The following is a 15,254-nucleotide window of genomic DNA, read 5'->3' on the forward strand; positions in this document are numbered from 1 at the left end:
CCCACACACACACATACACACACTCATGTTTATGGTGAATTTGGGGTTCTTAAATCTCCTTACTTTGTAATTGTCAGTTGCTTACTCTGCTAAAGTGTAAAATATCTGGTGCATGGTGGGCTTTTAATAAATGTTGATAGCTTTTCCTCATTTCATAGTTTTTTTATATTCTGTGGCCTAGTCTGTAGTTAACAGTTCCTTTAGCCTTCTTAGTTCCCAGGAAAACAATGGTGTTTTCCAAAGACAGGCAACATAATGTAATTAAGAGCAAAAGCTCTGGACTTGGAACAGGATACCCTGAGATGGCTCTGCCACCTACCAGCTGGGTTACAATGGGAAAGTTACCTAATCTCCCAGAGCCTGTTTCCTCATCTCTGTGAAATAGAGACAATGGTTTGCAAGCCTTACAGTGATAGGAAGTGCTATGCAAGAATTGACTACTATTCCTCACAACTGCTACTGATAATAGCTCTATGTAAGAATTTACTACCTATTCTACTAACAACTGCTAATAATAACTACTACTATTATTATTATGTATCCTCTGCCTGAGATTGATATTGCCCTCTAAAATTCATTTAAGCTTTAATTCTGAGCTTTTTCTTCAGATTGTACAGAGAAGTTCCTTAAAACACATATATTCTTTCCTGTTCTGGGCATGTGCCCTTTGAGTTTACTTTTTATTTCTGGTCATGAAATAAAAGGTTTTCTTCAGTTTATTTCTTAATAAAAATGTCCTGCCAGCTCTTGGTAGATTATTATATCTCTGCTATCCCTGGAGTTACATTCAGGAATTTTCTGATCTCATCAATTATTGGCATAATCATTAATATTGTAATGATTGACAGATCTCTAACCCTAATCAGAATTCAGTTTATCCACAGTGAGTTGCACAGATGGCTTTCTCTTTTCCCAAAATAACATGAAATTTAACATTTATTTTGGCAAATTTTGTGTAACCTTACTTAACCCCAGACTATAGTCACTTTAGGGCTCCTAGTAGCATATTTTTGAATCTTTATGCTAAGTTCAGTTCACAGATTAATGTAGATGACAAAATGACATGTATTTGGAACACACAAATGTAGAACCTTTTTGGATCTTAACTCTAACATGGTATTTATTTCCCAGTGTTTTTCCTGACTACTATAGAAACTCTCTTAAGCAATAACTGCACTTGGTAGAGCACTAAGTATTACAAGTAGACTTGGAATGAATTGGTAAGCACAGTGTCCATTAACTAGTAAAATCATAGCTAATGCTATAACCACTTTTAAGTTTGATTTCGTAAAAGAAATAGTTGATTAATGTTTATTGTTGAACCAGAGAAACTGTTTTTAACTATACAGTTAATGCCAGTTCTGTGGCATTAAGTTCATAAGTTAACTTAATGCCAGTTCTGTGGCATTAAGTTCATTCACATTGTTGTACATTCACCTGGAATTTTTTTCATCTTCTCCATCTGAGACTGTACCTGATGTTTCTTTTTAATAGTTTGTTCATTAAAAAGAATAATCTGGCCAGGCATGGTGGTACACACCTATAATCTCAGTAACTCAGGAGGCTGAGGCAAGAAGATAGCAAGTTTGAGACCAGCTTCATCAATTTAGTGAGGCCCTAAGCAACTTAGCAAGACCCTGTCTCAAAATGAAAAATAAAAAGGGCTGGTGACATTGCTCAGTGATTAAATGTACCTGGATTCAATCCACAGTGCAAATTAAAAAAAATCTGTAAACAAAGTATTTTAGAGGATATAAATTTATATTTATCTCTTTGTATAAACCATTGTGGGATTATCATGTATTAGTCATTGTTCCTTGACCTCTACTTTTGGAGCATCCTAAAACCTCACCAAACCTATACAAGAATGCTGTCATATTAACTCATAATGTTTTTTAATTATACTCTTGTACCCCAAATAGAGTTTTAATTCAGGAGAACTAGATCTGTTTAATTAATACAATTTAGGTATGATTTATGAGCAGTAAAGTTCCAATTTTAAGTGCACAATTCTTAGTTTGACATTTGTATGTAATTATTTAATTACCGCCATAATCATGATATAAAACATTTCTATCATCCCCCCAAATTTTCTTTGTGCTCCTCTGCAGTAAATTCCTTTCCCTCACTTCTGACCCTTCCAAATGTTGCTTCATTTTTTTTTGTCACAGTAGTTTTCCATTTTCTAGGATTTCACGTTGTCATACAGTATATAGTCTTTTGATACAGGTTTCTTCATTTAGCATGATGCTTTTGAGATTTACTGATATTGGTGAGACATCATAGTGTATTTGTTGCTCAGTAATGTTCAGTTGATTTTGATAGAACACTATTTGTTGATGAGTATTTAACTTGTTTCTGATATTATTATAAAACTGTTATGAACTCGAGAGTGCAAGTTTTTGTGTGGACATATGTTTTCATATATTTTCCACCTAGGAGTAGAACTACTAGGTCATATGTAAGTTTAACTTTATAAGAAACTTCCAAACTTTTCTAAAGTAGCTGCAATATTTTGTGTTTGCAACTGGCAGTGTATGAGTTTCAGTTACTAAATGTCCTCTAAAAAACTTGGTATTTTTAGTCTTTTTAATTTTACCATTCTAGTGGATGTATAATGTATGACTTTAATTTGATTTTTCCTGATGTATAATATGTTGAAAATCTTCCCATGTGCCTATTTGCTATTCATATATCTTTTCTAAAATATTTTTCCTAGTTGTAGATGGACACAATACCTTTATTTTATTTATTTATTTTTATGTGATGCTGAGGATTGAACCCAGCGCCTTAAGCATACTAAGCAAGCTCTCTACCACTGAGCTACAATCCCAGCCTCTGTATCTTTTTTGATAAAGCGTCTGTTCACATCTTTTTTTCCATTTCAAAATCAGGTCATTTGTTCTGTTATTACTAAGTTGTAAAGATTATCTATCAAGTCCAATTTATCAATTTCTCTTTTATAATTCATGCCTTTAATATCTTACCTAAAAAAATTTGTCTAGCCTAAGATCACAAAGTTTTTCTTTTCTTCTTATAGATGTTTTATAATTTTAACTTGTTCATCTAGATTTATATCCATTTTGAGTTAATTTTTTTGTATATGGTATGAGGTAAAGGTGGATTTACATTTTTTTTCCTATGAGGCTATCCAATTATTCTATCACCATTTGTTAAAATTAATATTCTTTCCCCACTAAATTACCTTGATATGTGTGTGTGGGGGGGGGGAGGGGGTAAACAATCCATAGACCATTTGTATGCACATGTGGGTCTCTTTGTAGACTCTGTATCTTGTTGTAGTGATCTAAATATCCTTATACCAATATCTCATTGTCTTGATTATTATAGCTTCATTTTGAGTTCTAAACTCAAGCAGTGTTGATCTGTCAGTTTTGTTGTTTATTTTCAATATGGTTTGGGCTATTTTAGATCCTTTACATTTTCACGTAAATTTTAGAATCGCATTGTCAATTTCTATTTTAAAAAGTCCTTTGAGCTTTCATGTACAGTTTAAATCTGAGAATCAATTTAGAGAGATTGATTTCTTAACAACATTGTCTTTTAATCCATTAATATAATGTTTCTGTCTCATTATTTAGGCCTTATTTAATGTTCAGGCCACATTTTGTAGTTTTAAATGTGCAGGTCTTTGTGTAGCTTTTGCTAAATTTATCCAAAATATTTTGTATTTTGATGCTATTGTAAATGATAGTTTTCTAATTTCAATTCCCATATTCCCATTAATATTACACAGAAATACAGTAACTTTTGTCTTCTGACAGACTGAGCTTGTTGTTTCTAGTAGCCCTTTGGTAAATTCCTTAGGATCTTCCATATGGTCAGTCATGCCATCTGCTACGGCAGTGGCTTGGACCTCCAGTAGCATATTGAAGAGAAATGGTGAGATCCTTGCCTAATTCATAATTTTAGGGTAAAAGTCTTTCACTATTGAGTACAGGTTTAGATGTTGGGTTGGTTTTTTTTTTGTTGTTGTTGATGCGCTTTATCAACTTAAATTCCCCTCTATTCCTGGAATGAGAAATTTGATCATAAATTTTGCCAGATGCTTTTTCTGCATCTATTGTTATAATTTTTTTAAAAAACCCTCTTTGCACGGGTTCTAGTTGTAGATGGACATAATATCTTTATTTTATTTATTTTTATGTAGTGCTGAGGATAAACCCAGTGCCTCATACGTGTGAGGCATGTGTTCTACCACTGAGCTACAGCTCCAGCCCTTGTTATAATCTTTTTATTAAAAAAATCTGCTAGTAGCAAGACTTTATTTCATTATTTATTATTTTTTTCATATAACAATATTATATCAGTTTGATTTATTTTATTGACCAAAACCAAATTGACTTTAAGATATATTAAAGAATTTGGAGACTTTTGTTTTCATCTAAATTTGAATACAAACTTGAAATATAATTACATCTTTAGTGATTAATTTAAAATCATATGAGACAACTCCAGTTTTTTTTCTTCTCAGTAGAGAAACATTTCATGAAATAGGATACCTTAAAGGACAACAAATATTCAGTGTAGGAAGTTAGTCAAATAATTTAGATAAGTGAATTTCTAAACACCTGAAAAAATTGATAAATGAATATAAGTGATAAATAGAAAAGGAGTGGAATTGAAAAGACAATTGGTAGATTGTGCAGGTGCAGTAGCTAGGTGCAGTAGCTAGTATGTTTGTTAGTTTTTATTTATTTTTGTTGTGTTTTTATTTTAAGAAGGAGTATCTTAGCTGCCTAACAATGAGGATCTGGAATAAAACATTAAAAAGTGTATGTAACTATTGAAAATAAGCATAACTGGTATTTCCAACAATTTTTATAATTAATGATTTTTTAAATTATTGGTTTTAGTAGAATAAAACCTTTTCTCTTACCTAATTTTAGAATTTATTTTACTTAAATTAAGTTTTTGATGTTGCTTTGATTGTTTTAGATCAGTTTGTCACCTCAAGGCCCTATTAAATTTAAGTCTGATGTGGAGAATCTACTGTTTCTTTATAATTTACTTTTACCCTTTTGCTTTAACTAGGCACATGTTCTACTTAATTTGTATAGGACTTTTTTTATCACTCGTATTTTATTTCTGAGTGGTGGTTATTAAATGTTTTCGTGGCTCTCAGTCATGCCTGGAAGCACACTGTGAAGAGGAGATACTACTGTACTTGGGACAGCCAGGATGTTTGAAGTCTCTGTTTATTTGCCACGTATGCATTACTTTCTGGAGCCCTCTCTAGTTTGCTTTGTGGTTAACTCAAAGAAAAGGGTGTGGTTTTACTTTTATCCTTAATCTTGAAACAAAAGGACATAAAATATTTTCATACGTGGCTCAAAACTCCTTTATGTGATTGTTATGCTTTGCTTGCTAGTTACATTTTTATTATTAGGTAAGTTCAGGGTTTGGATTTTCATATTTTATTTGGAGTTTGTATTTTATTTCAGACAGAGGTGTTTGTGTCTGTTTTATAAAACCTTAAAAATAGTGTGAAGTTTTCTAAGCAGGGGTTTAAAATAGAAAGGAAATTTTAACAACCAAATTAACATTTCAATGAGCTTTTTACAGAATGACTTTTGAAATACATCAGCAACTTTTAAAATTTTGGTTTTCCTGACTTCTGTTACTTTTATGTTAAATATTAAACTATAAAGCAGTGAAATATGTCCATTCTGGGAAATCAGTTCTATTGGAATTGACACCTGAAAAAGTAATTAGGAATTTGACATGTGAAAAAACACATGTAAAAGTAATTAGGGATTTATGCTAAAAAAATTACTGAGTACTGTATTGAATTCAGAATTTGGTAGCTGTATATGGATTCTAATTATATCAAAACATCTGTTGCCTGAAATCCTTTCCTCAGGGAATGAATCATAGAGCACTCAATTTTTATGAATACTTGAAGAGGTTTTAGGCTTCGATGCTTTTTCTTTTTCGTATTCTTCAGCCAGTTTTAAAAGTTTTGAGTGTTTTGTTTGGTTGGTTAATTTTGGTTTTTGTCTTTGCCTTTCTATTGACTGTATGTGTAATGTTCCTCGTCTCTATTTTTCTTTTGCTTAATGTACTATGAGTTTAGAATCTAGATAATTCAGTTGAGTGAGAGGCAGTAGGAGAAAGTTGGACATGTAATTGGAACCATTCTTGCTGAAATTTAAGAATGAAAACTCATGGGCATTCGCATAATAAAAACAAGTTACGTACAGTGTACAAAAAGATTGGACTGCTCTTGGAAACTTTGCCACAGCAGTACTCAGTGAATATATGAAGGGTGTGGAGATGTATCTTCCAATTTCTGAAGGAAAGCTGCCTCAAGCATCCGTTCAGATTGTTGTCCCAGGAAAACTAGAACAATATTTAAAATAAGCTAATATGAATAAACTACCTGAGGACACTGGGCAACTAGGAGAAGTCAAAACTACAACCTCAAGAATGGAGAGTCAATAGAAAAATGGTGTAATTGACTCCCCTCATGTAGAAGGGCTCTAACACTAGCAATATTGGGAATTGAGGTTCCACACTAGAATTCAAATGTTATAAGCCTCGAAAAATCTTTGTCAAAACATTAAAAAGTCTGTTTCTGATGCTTATAAATTTAGAGAGAAATGGAAAAAATAGCAAAATGATATTTGGTATACCACAATTAAAAATATTTAAAAATATTGAAAAATAAGTTGTTTTTCTTTGTAAAACACTCATTAAAAGCAGTTTGAACAGCACTTCCTTGCCTGTGGCTTCTCACTGTATCACTTAGGATAGGAGCAAGCATCTTTTCTATACTTGATGAATTTTCACACTGCTTTTAAGTTTGGATCCACTTCTGACATTTTATCCTTTGCTCTTTTAGTGTCAAGAAATGTTCCTGGACTTCCTTCAATAAGAAGGCTTTTGCAGGCCTCACTTCTCTGTGATGTCTTCATCCTTTCCCAACCACTTTCTTAAGTTATGTTGATAACTTGGCTTTCACTAAGTTTCTCTGGCTGCATATGTTTCTTGAATGGTGCAGTGTTAACATTTCCAGGGTCAGCCATTTTTTCTCTAAACCCATTTATGTTCAATTTGAATTTCACTTCCAACATTCCATTTTTCTTTTTCTTTCCTGAGCTTTCATCTTTGTTGACTAATTCTCTTTTATTATCCAGTTTGTAAACTGTCACATGGGATGATTATCACTGAATGACAAGAAGTCAGCACACCACATCCTTGCTGTCTGTGTGTGAACTTAAGGACTTGGATATGAATATACAGAGTGATCAGTTACTGACTGACATTGAAGGAAGTAATACAGTTGATTGCCAATTAGGATAAACATCTGTTATTTATGTAGTGATTTGTGGGCTAAAGAACTAGCATCAAAATTTGTATTTTATGCAGTTACAACCATGTTCTTGGATGTTTAAGTTGTAGTGGTGGAAAATTATGCAAAGTGAGACCACAAGAGAAGACTGCCTATGATAACATAGCTGACAAAAGTGCTATATTAAGTGGGAAAAAGTAAGAGTATGGTAATCCAATTATTTTCTTGGCAGGAAGTTAATAAATGTTTTCTAAAATTGAAACATGAAGTTAACACAATGTTTCTAACCTCTAAATGCTTCTGATATTGTATTAATCTTAGGGAAAATCTTTTATGACTCTCCCTTGGTGAAGAAAATATAAAGTTCAGCAGGTGTTCTTGTTTCTTTCCTTTTCTATTAATTCTGTGACTAGAAGGTAGGAAATATTTCAGTCCAGTTTCATAGAAGCAGCTAGCCAACTTAGAGAGCCTGGTCCTGGCTATAGCCACATGTGCAGGGCCAGCAGCATCAACTCTGGTGCCCTTTGGGCATTACTGTGATTCCCACTAAAGCCTCTTTATTCCTAGTGCTTATGTTGTAGTCATGCAGCTTTATCTTCTATAATCCACTATTTACTTTTGGTACTTAAAAATTTCTTTATTTTCAAGCTCAGCTTGTGTTTATAGTAGGTAGGAAAAAAGATTTTTGCACGTACTTTATCAGCATCTAAACTGAAAATGAACTGTCATGTCATTCTTTTAAAAAAAAATCTCAGGGCTGGGGATGTGGCTCAAGCGGTAGTGCGCACGCCTGGCATGCGTGCGGCCCAGGTTCGATCCTCAGCACCACATACAAACAAAGATGTTGTGTCTGCCGAAAACTAAAAAATAAATATTAAAATTTATTCATATTTTCTCTCTCTCTCTCTAAAAAAAAATCTCAATAATCCAAACTATAAAGTACCTGTTAATGAATATTAGAAATATATGTACGCACTATATATTATATATATATATTATAGTGCTCTAATAAAAATATGTGAGAAGCTAGGCACGGTGGCTCATGCCTGTAATCCCAGCAGCTCGGGAGGCTGAGACAGGGAGGATCAAGAGTTCAAATCCATCCTCAGCAAAAGCAAGGCATTAAGCAACTCAGTGAGACCCTGTCTCCTAATAAAATACAAAATTGGGCTGGGGATATGGCTCAGTTGTTGAGTGCCCCTGAGTTCAATCCCTGGTACCAAAAAAAAAAAAAAAAAAAAAAAGTCAGAACCAAATATGCTCTTAATAAAAAATATGTGAGAACTGAATTCATAAAATTGTGAATAAATATGGTAATATATTCCTAGATAGGAAGAATCAGTAAAGACATCAGTTCTCCCAGATTAGGTTCTTCTAATTAAAACTTTAGCATATGAAGGAAATTTTAAAATTATCTAGAATCAATGTGAGAAAGTATGGTGCAAAGATAGAATAATTAAGATAATGGTTTTGGGATAGGCAAATATGTCCACAGAACAGAATAGAGACTACAAAAATGTGTGTTTGTGGGCAGTGAATTTCTGTACATTTTAATAATTTATTGCAGCAGAAAAATCATTGTGGGAATGAATTTTTTTTTAAGTGCATTTATAAAATTGGCTGTTGGGGGTGCGAATGCTGTTAAATTCCCTATTTCACATTATAAACACAAAGTAGATTCTAGGTAGATATTTAAATGTAAGGAAAAAAATATACAATTGTAAGAGTACTATTTTCAGAGGCCTAGGGTAGTCTTAAAAGTATGCCTGAAAAGGAAGAGACTGTATATTTAAAGCTTGATGTGAAAACACCATAAAAAAAAATTAAAAGACAAAAGACAGGAGAAAAATATTTACTATATATAACAAACATAATAACTCTCTTTTGCACCCCCCATAAACCAGAAAAATGGAAAAAAAAAGGTATAAACAAACATTTCAAAAAGGTAGTAGCAATGACTAATAAAAACAAAAAGATGCTTATCCTTATTAAAACTGAAATTTGAGATTACAGTTTTTTAATCCAGATTGGCAAAATATAAAGCATTGATTATCTCCTATGTTAGAATATAATAAATTGTAAATTGATGCCATTGGTTTGATAATATAAAAAATTAATTATGACTATTAGAACAAGAAAGGGAATACTAAAAAATTAATATGCCCTTGACTCAGCGGGTTGTTTTCAAGTAATTCACAGAAATTCTAGCATATGTATAAGAGGCAGATGCACATTACAGCATTGGTTTTTTTGTTATTTGTTTTTGATGGTGCTAGAGATTGAACCCAAGGCCTTGTGCACATTGCAGCATTGTTTATATACTGAAAATGTGAAATCAACCTACATATTCATCAATGAAGATATAAATAAATTGGCATGTCTGTACTGTGGAATACTCTGAGAAGCAGGAACCATACATAGGTTCTGGATTCAGATTACCTTGCTTTGAATTCTGGATCCTTCATTTACTACCTGCATGGCCTAGGCTTCTTTAATTTCTCTAGGCCCCAATTTTCTCAGCTGTGAAATGGAGTTGAGTCTATTGCAGAGGGTTGTTATGATAATTAAATTATTAAAATGTATAGAATAGTGCTTAGAATGTAAGTGCTCAGTGAATATTAGCTAATATTAAATTATTACTTTGCAGTTATTAGAATGAAGTATATCCATAGTATTCTAGCATGGGGGGGAACCTCACTGTGATTCAATTGAACAAATTTTAGAGTAATATATGCATGTGGCATAGCACCTGTATATAAATAATTAATTATATATGTACATACATTTGAATGTGTATGGATAAATCTGGAAGATAAATGCTAGTCTTTTAACATTTATTTTTTAGTTGTAGGTGGACACAATATCTTCATTTTTATGTGGTATTGAGAATTGAACCCAAGTCCCTCAAGCATGCTAGGCAAGCGTGCTAGGCACCTCTAAGCCACAACCCTAACCCTAAATGCCAGTCTTAACAGTAGTAGCCTCTGGGGAATGAGATTAGTGGAGGGAAATCAGATTGTGTGGGGAGTTTTTATTTGGATAGGTTTTTTGTTTAGGTTTGTTTTGTTTGGGACACTGGGGTTTGAACCTAGGACCTCACACATGCTAAGCAAATGCTCTACCAATGAGCTACACCCCCAGCCCTGGTTATCAGCTTTTTAAAGGAATGTTCTTTGTATTGTTTGACTTTTTTTCAAGCAGGTGTTACATTAGTAATTATAAAATTACTAATAATAATTTTCCAGACTCTAAAGATTGTACAACTCTTGACTAAATCTCATCTTACTTTTTTTTTTTAACCATGAAAAGGTCACATTTGCTAAATGATTTTGTACTTTCTCTTATCTTCCTTAGTGACTTAGTAAGTTTTCTTTTGCAGGAACATGCTTACCCAGCTGATGAACTCATGCCTTTAACCTGTAGAGGTCGAGTGAGAGGCCAGGAGCCAAGTCGGGGCGATGTGGATGATGCCTTGGGAAAGTGAGTAGAGTGCAAGGCCTGGCCTAGCATTCGCAGTCCCATGTCATAGGCTCCTTAGAGGCAGTTTGCAATCTAACTTCCAGGAATTTGCTAAATTTTGAAAATCACTTTTAAGTATTACATTAAATACTTTTGTTCCTTTCTATTGTCTTTGTTAAAAAAAAAATTGATCAATTTACCTCTTAGATTGGAGAAAAATTAGTTTGTTAAAGCTATATGCATATTAACATTATAAAGTGTTGTTACTTTTATATTTTCATTTGTTTTTAAAATCACTAATAAATGTCTGTGTATATCTTCAAAGATGTGTAGAATGTTAAGACTTTTCAGATTCATTCAGTGCTTTTTATGTTGTATTGCAACATAGATATATGGAAGTACTAGTTAATAGAAGCTACCAGTAATAGGATGTGGGTATGTCTGTTTATACTTTGTGAATAAAATACTTACAATGCTAATGTTTTGTGTCTCATTATACTTGTTTCTCAGATTTTCCCTGACACTGATTGATTCTTTGGACACTCTTGTGGTACGTTTGATTCTTTTTGGATATAATATACACATTCAAGTATTATAAATATAATCAATACAGTATAAAATAAAAGCCTTCAGAATTTAAGATGTGCAGATGTTTGCTTCTAAATAAATCACTGTAGAGTTAATGGTGTCAAGTGAATGTCAAGTAAATTTATGCAGAATAATAGAAATACCCAAATAATTTATAGGGCTGTCACTTTATGTGATGACACCTTAGGGAGGTTCTCCTAGCCTTTTTTTTTTTTATGTTGATGAAACTTTGTTTTATTTATTTATTTATATGCGGTGTTGAGAATTGAACCCGATGCCTCACATATGCTGGGCAAATCGCTGTCACTGAGCCACAACCCCAGCCCCCTCCTAGCCTTTTTAAGTTGGGTTGAAGCTATTAGAAGAAAATACTTTTGGCAAATGTCATTGATATTCTTGTTTCATAATGATATGCCACAATAACACTGAAATTGTTAACTAGAATATTTTTACATTATGTTCATAAACAAGTTTATTTTCTGAACAGTAATTTTTAGCAGTAATAACTTCTTGGCTCTCTTCAAGCTCATATGATGTAGAACTATTTGAAATCACAAAGGGGAAAGATTGAGTTCCAGGTGTTATGATTTCAAGTAGTGTCTTTCTTTTAGATCTTATAGTATAAAAGTAATCTCTTTTAAGGATTTTCTTTAGGCCTGATGTTGATGTCCCAAGTGCTTATTAGTATTCAAAAAACAAAACAAGACAAAAATATCTTCAAGGTAGCAGAAATTTTTCAGAACCAAACTTTGCTTCTGGATAGTTTCAATATTCTTTTTTTTACCAAGGCATATTTTATTTTTAGAACAAAGATTCTCAGTTCTAATAGCAACCTACAAAGATCACCTGTGGGGGTGGGGGAATCCCTGCTTAAGTTATTCTGATTTAATTATTCTGGGTGACGCTGGGTATTACTGTTTATTTTTTCCTCTTTTAAAAAATTTTCTATTAGAGCTTTATAGTTCTACATAGTAGTTGAGTCTCTTCAGTTTTAAAATGTGTCAATGGTTGAGAAAAATGTGGTTGTTTAGATCTTCTTAACTGGGTCAGAGTTTTGAACTTCATTTGTTTAAGAGACTAATGGAATGTGTAAGCCCCATTATAATATCTATGAAAAATAGAATGTGCATTTTTTTCATTTCTCCTACTTGATGCCTAATTTTTGGTTTAGTTGTCCTGGGTGTTCAGCATAAAATAGCTTATTGCTAACTGTACCTGTACAGGTATAGGTAATTTTTATTTGTACCTGTTACATATCAGGTCTACTTTGGGGAGTAGGTGAAGAGCAAAAGCTTTGCATTGGGAAAGACCATAGGAGTGCTTAAATTTGTTTCTCATTATTTGTCTCAGCTTTATTTCTCTATGTAGCAAGTTTTTCATCATTTCTCTAAGTTATTAGTTGATTTTCATGAACACTGACTCAACATATGAGTTTTCTAAAATATCAGAAATGAAGGAGAAAAAGTAGTTTCAGGATGCATAACTTTTCCTACATTTAGAAATCTGTTGGCCTCTCTAATGGGGAAGCCATTAATTATTATGAAGGTTATATCCTTCAGGATTAACAAAGGTTACACATTTTGGCATTGGTTCTCAAAATAAGATCCCTGGGCCAGTAGCATCAGCATTACCTGAGATCTAGTTAGAAATACAAATTCTCTGGCTGTATTGCAGACATACTGAATCAGAAACTGGGAGAGAGGCCCAGCACATAAACAAGTTTCCAGATGATTCTGATGTATGCAGTAATTTTTAAGCTTGAATGTACTGTAGGTTGCTTAGGAATCTTGCTAACATGTGAACTCTGATCCAGTAGGCCACACCAAAGTGTGTGGTGTAACAAGATTGTGCTGTAAGTTGTGTCCTCGCTCTGAGTAGCAGGGAGTAACAAGAAGTGATACATGATACTTGGCCAAATTATTTAATTTCTGTGGACCCCTGTTTTTACTACAAAAGGGTCTAGAATGGGTGCTGGTCCCTAGTAGCTATATTACTTCTCGCTGATCTTTGGTTTATAGTTAGATAAGTAATGCTTGGTTGTTGAAGCTGTCTAAGAGGAGTCAAGCACAAAAATCAGTAAAGTCTGATAAACACTTAAAAACTTACTACATGAAATCTTTAAATTTCAGTCTTTTCAAGAGGGAATAACTTATTACATAGTATTAAACTTTAACTTATTACATAGTATTAAAGCTTTGAAATATATAAATTTATTTTGAATTTTTATTAATTTTTATTAAATATTTTCTTCTGAATTTAAACAAAAAATTAGAGGAAATTAAAGTACTTTGAAATGTTTTGCTATATTTAGAAGGAATGCTATATTATACATTTGTCAATACAAGTAGTAATATTTCTGATTGACTTTGCATTTATTCTGTGATTAATTTTTCATTTGGTGATTTAACAATTTGAAAATATTAATAGGATATATCATTGTAACAGTGTATACAGCTCTACCATTTTTATTTTTGTCATACCATAATATGTTAAGTAGAATTTCTATTGCCATAATTTGATCTTCAAATTTAAACTATTCAAAATACCAGGTATCTAGTTTCTATTGATTGTCATAGAGTCAAGCAGTGAAATGTTAAGGGTACCTTTAAATTCAACATTACCATGAAATCTGTAGAAAAAAATTGAAACAGATTAAAGATCATGGGGGAAAGGATGAGATCTGGATTGTTCTTTTGTTATCAGCTAGAAGATTAAGAAACGATTGGAGCTGTTTTAAAACAAATTTTGTAGCTAATTATATACAGAGATAACTCTCTGTCCCCTTTTATTCTCATTTGAAACACATGATATTGGTACTATTGTTGGTTAGTTTGATATTGGAGAGAAGGGGGAAAAGTTATTCAGTTAGAGAACACATGTGGAAGGAAATTTGTAAGAAGAGTGACAGAAAAAAAAACCTCAGGAGATAGATTAGGGAGAAGGTGAGATGAGATTAAAAACTGGATACTAAAATGTATGTGTTTGGAGGGTGGGGAGGGTAGAACTGTTGTGTTTCATTTCACAAGTGAGGGGACCAGGACCATTTGCATCTACTTTTATTGCTGCAGAGTTTACATGGGTTTTGAGATTGAAAAGACTTAGAACTTAGTACTTAGAACTTGCCTCTGACTTACTTTTACTTGAAATTAGGCACATAATCTTATGGAATGTCTTAAACCTGAATTAGAATTTTTTGTGAAAGTATCAGGTCAAGTTAAAAAAAAAAAAAACAACTCTAAAACAAAAATATTGAACAGTCAAGTGAAGGAAGAACACTTCTAATGCGTCTAGTCTCTAAATAACATCTAGTCGTGCAGCCTTAATTTAGACTGAAAGATCAAAACAGCCTGTATAATAACAGTGAGCCATGTGATAGAGCTCATGCAAGAATCCACAGAGTTGTTTAATCAGAATTCTAGACCTACGTGGTGATAATAGTAATGAGGTTAGACACTTGATGTTAAGACTTAGTATTCAGATACTCTGCTAAAAGCAGTTGATACACATTATCTCATTTAAGAAAGCAACCGTAGCAGTAGGCAGTTCTTCTTTTTCTAGGTGAAGGAACAGGCTCAGAGGTTAAAGGAACTTGACTTGGATCGCAGGTAGTAAGTGAAAGAACCAGAATACTGATCAGGGCCTGCTTTTTTCTTGGTGCTGAGAGCCTATGAGCTGTATTATTACACAGCTTCCTTAATGAACAGGACGACCATGGGATAAAGATGGCAGGTGTCCGCTTAGGATCAGTCAGAAGAAAGCACTTTCTTCTGAGAGTAAACTGTTGTTTAAGATGGTGTTTGGTATATAGGATGGGTGGTTTGTTTGGTTTTGACTTGGAAACCAATCCCAGTAAAGTTCACCTCATGAGGTCATAGGTTTTTCATGTGTGTAT

General features: G+C 33.0%; 1 protein-coding gene across 1 annotated transcript in view; it reads left to right on the forward strand.

Moving 5' to 3' along the window:
• The window catches only part of Edem3 (ER degradation enhancing alpha-mannosidase like protein 3), a 79,850-nt gene that overhangs the window by 10,210 nt on the left and 54,386 nt on the right, over nt 1-15,254 (forward strand). The window contains exons 3-4 of the mRNA XM_048810216.1: nt 10,695-10,795; nt 11,285-11,324. Coding sequence (XP_048666173.1) covers nt 10,695-10,795; nt 11,285-11,324 — 141 coding nt within the window. The remainder of the gene's footprint in view (nt 1-10,694; nt 10,796-11,284; nt 11,325-15,254) is intronic.

Source organism: Marmota marmota, unplaced genomic scaffold (assembly GCF_001458135.2).
Source record: "Marmota marmota marmota unplaced genomic scaffold, marMar, whole genome shotgun sequence".
NCBI classification, from domain to species: Eukaryota; Metazoa; Chordata; class Mammalia; order Rodentia; family Sciuridae; genus Marmota; species Marmota marmota.